The sequence below is a fragment of the Grammomys surdaster genome, unplaced genomic scaffold, assembly GCF_004785775.1.
Source record: "Grammomys surdaster isolate TR1022 unplaced genomic scaffold, NIH_TR_1.0 654, whole genome shotgun sequence".
Taxonomy (NCBI): Eukaryota; Metazoa; Chordata; class Mammalia; order Rodentia; family Muridae; genus Grammomys; species Grammomys surdaster.
The window spans coordinates 1-3213 of NW_021605073.1; the positions used below are offsets into that span (position 1 = coordinate 1).

Sequence of the window (3213 nt, forward strand, 5' to 3'; positions counted from 1 at the left end):
AATATTGCCTTGCTCCCTGAATACATACAGAGAGGAGCTGACACACACACACACACACACACACACACACACACACACACAGTATGTCTCTTGCTATGAAGTTTCGTGTCAGATCTTTTCTTAGGATCCTCCAACATTAGAAAACCAGGTGTTTCAGAACCCCTTTCCCATTGTCCCCAGTCACCATTAGTGCTGGTGACCTTAATGTAGTCTTATTGTAAAGTGCAACATCCTTCCTATGATCCCCTGGCTCTCTTCCTCTATTCTCCTGACTCCTTTCTTGCTCTGTACTTTTCCTTTACATACCTGAATAAGTCATTGAGGAATTTCTGTCCTAAATATCCATGTTGCCTTCTTTCACCCCAAGTTTACTCCCCAACCCAATATTAGCTTGAGAGCCTCAAGGATCTTCTCAGTTTCTTCCTTTTCTCTCTGATACCCCACAGCAGTCTATTTTTTTCCCTACCATCCTTCTCTCAAGATAATTTTAGTGTAGTTTCTATTTCTTTATTATTCTAGAATGTTTTCAAGTCTTTGCCAATGGCTGCTGTCAATGTGTATTACCTATCCAATTCCATACTCAATACCAAATAATGACAACCCTTCCTATTGTCTTCTGTATTCTCCAAGTGCTCCTTGGATTTTATAGCATCCTGTGATACCCTCTTCTTCCTGTTCTATTCCCCAAATGATGCCATCAGTTTGTCTTCCTTCTCCTTAGTCCCTGGTCATTCCCTACAACACTTATTGTATTTCCATTCCTACCCCCTCCCTCACAGTCTTGAAATTTCTGGGAAACTAGATGCTGTCTGTTAAGGACTGTCCTCAGCATTTAAATTTAGTTCTCACTTAACAGGTGGACAATAAATGAACAAAACATTCTGTTTTCTATGCCTTTATTTATACTATTTGTGAAGTGAGCATATTCAGACATGTGTTTCATTACAAGACATCAGACACAAAGGAAAGACAGAACAAATCTGTTATCTTCCTCCACTCACATTGCACTGGTTATTCCAAACTTTCCAAGAACAGCCTCTCTCAGTGGTAAACTTTCTATCCATCACACAACATGACATAAGGGCTTCATTTAATAAGGGTAGCACAGCTGTTAATACCAAATGTCAACGACAGAAAAAAATAACATAAACTTCTCAAGTATATTATTTAAACATATTGTGATTCTTAATCAACAGTGTTATAAAATGAATACAAGATTACAATATCTATAGCAAACACTACTTCAAAGTTTAACAAATTAGCACTGATCACAAATACCAAATACAGTGCCCTCCCCACCCTCCACAAACTTTTGAATTCAGGACCCTGCCTATCTACTCCACGGAGTACTTTGGATTCTCTTTTCCACTCCTAAGGGTCTACCTAGGATCTCTCTATGGAGCAGAATAACCCCTAGCACCTGAATTGAGAATAGCCTCAACCTCTGCATCATCATCTGAATCCCAGTCATAGTTACATGGCCAGTCTTTGGAGCATCGATTCCGAACTCTTGCCACAAAATGCATGACTTTCAGCTTGCTGGATTCCACGTGTGCTCGAGGGCCCCAGAAGAACTCATACTCCACTGGACTGCTGCGGGGCACTGGCTTATAAATCAGATACCCTCTGCGCACAAACTCTTCTGTAACGACCTTCTTCGGATCTCCAAAGATGCTGTGCTGCCTCCCAGGCTGCATCCCTAACTTCCCCAGCACTTTCCACACCAGGGCCTCCTTTGCGCTGTTGCCCATGATGAAAATGAGGGCTAATATGGACATTAGGAGACTTTTCTTGGTGCCCTGAAAACTGCTCCGAGTAACCGGCTTTTGCACTAGGGCAGTGCTCGAGGCTTCTGCAGGGGTACTGGAGGCCTTCTCCGGGATGCTTGTGTCTTCGTCCGGGCCGCTCAGGTATTCTTCGGGCGTGCTCGGGGCCACAGAAGCCGCCATCGGGGTCTCAGAAGCCTCTGAGGCCTGGATCTTGCGATTATTGCGATTCTCTTCAGCTGCTTTTGCGTTCCGGCGGCGCCGACTCTTCCGTCCCCGAGGCATGGCTCCTGCAAAGCGATGAAAGCCGACAGCACTTGGAGAAGGCTTTCTGCAGCGTCTGAGAAAAGTCGCTGCTACCTTAGCGCAGGGACGGCCGCCGAACCGCAAACGACAGCGGAGTCTTTGTGGCAAGGAATCACTCGCTTTCGGCCACAAAGCCCTTTCCCAGGCAAGCTGACTTGCGCAAGCAGTCGCCGCCCGCACTCGCCGCAGCGCCAAGCGCGCAAGAAACCAGAGCGGCATTGGCCCCGCCCCTCCTGCCACGCACACGCCAAACACCCAAGAGGAAGTGGGACTCTCCCGCACAGGAACTTCCGCTAGCCGAAAGGAAAAGGAGCGGGCTGCATTTTGAGTCCCACAATGGTAGTTAAGACAGCTAGGGGGCGGGGGATGCAGGGATTTGTCCTGTGCGCAGGAGAGAATGTCGGTCTTCTTTAGGCAGGTGCACACATTATCCTATTGGTTCCTAGGTTTTGGCAAGCCATAGGCCCCTCCAGTCTCACCAAAGGCGGGCTGAGAGGGGTGGGGGAGGGGTGCGGCGGGGCATAGTCTTGCAAGAGGTCAGCTGACCCCAGCCCTCCTTGGCTGTCTTGGCTTACACAGCACATTCACTCTCCCGCCTGGGTTTTCAGAAGGCGTTTATGTGTGGCTAATTAATTCGTGGGCCCATCAGGGACCCGAAGAATAGACTTAATGACCAAAGCGGTGGGTGAGGGGAGGAGGTGGGAGAGCAAAGGCAGCTAGCAGCACGCAAGAGACGCAGAGCCTGTACACTGCTACGTGTTCGCCTGGTCAATTAAGCGGGGGCAGTGAGAAGATCAGACTTAGATTTGCGCAGCCTCACGGAGGCCAGAGTACTTCCTGGCAGGCCACAGAGGAAGCAATTAGAATAAGAAGCAGCTGGATGAAAGTGAGCTGTTGCCATGGGGACTGAGAGACAGAAAGGCATTTGAAGGGAGACCACTGGCAGGCTTCAGACAATGGGTGGGAATGGGGAGCAGAGAGATGGTATGGTGCAGTTGGATCCTGGGTTTCTAGGCCGGCCAGCCAGCATACCTGCCTCGACTCGCTTCCCTCGGTGCACACTCTGAACTCTGTCCACTCCTTCTCTTTGCTCAGATTCCTCTGCCTGAAATGCCTTCCCTCCATCCTCCACTACCTAAGT

At 48.6% G+C, this 3213-nt stretch overlaps 1 protein-coding gene across 1 annotated transcript; it reads right to left on the reverse strand.

Annotated features, from left to right (window-relative positions):
• Positions 1 to 879: 879 nt before the first annotated feature.
• On the reverse strand, positions 880 to 2274 carry Mageh1 (MAGE family member H1). The gene has a single exon (XM_028781998.1). It carries the CDS (start codon positions 2049 to 2051, stop codon positions 1395 to 1397), a length of 657 nt encoding a protein of 218 aa, XP_028637831.1. The 5' UTR covers positions 2052 to 2274; the 3' UTR covers positions 880 to 1394.
• Between the last annotated feature and the right edge of the window lie 939 nt (positions 2275 to 3213).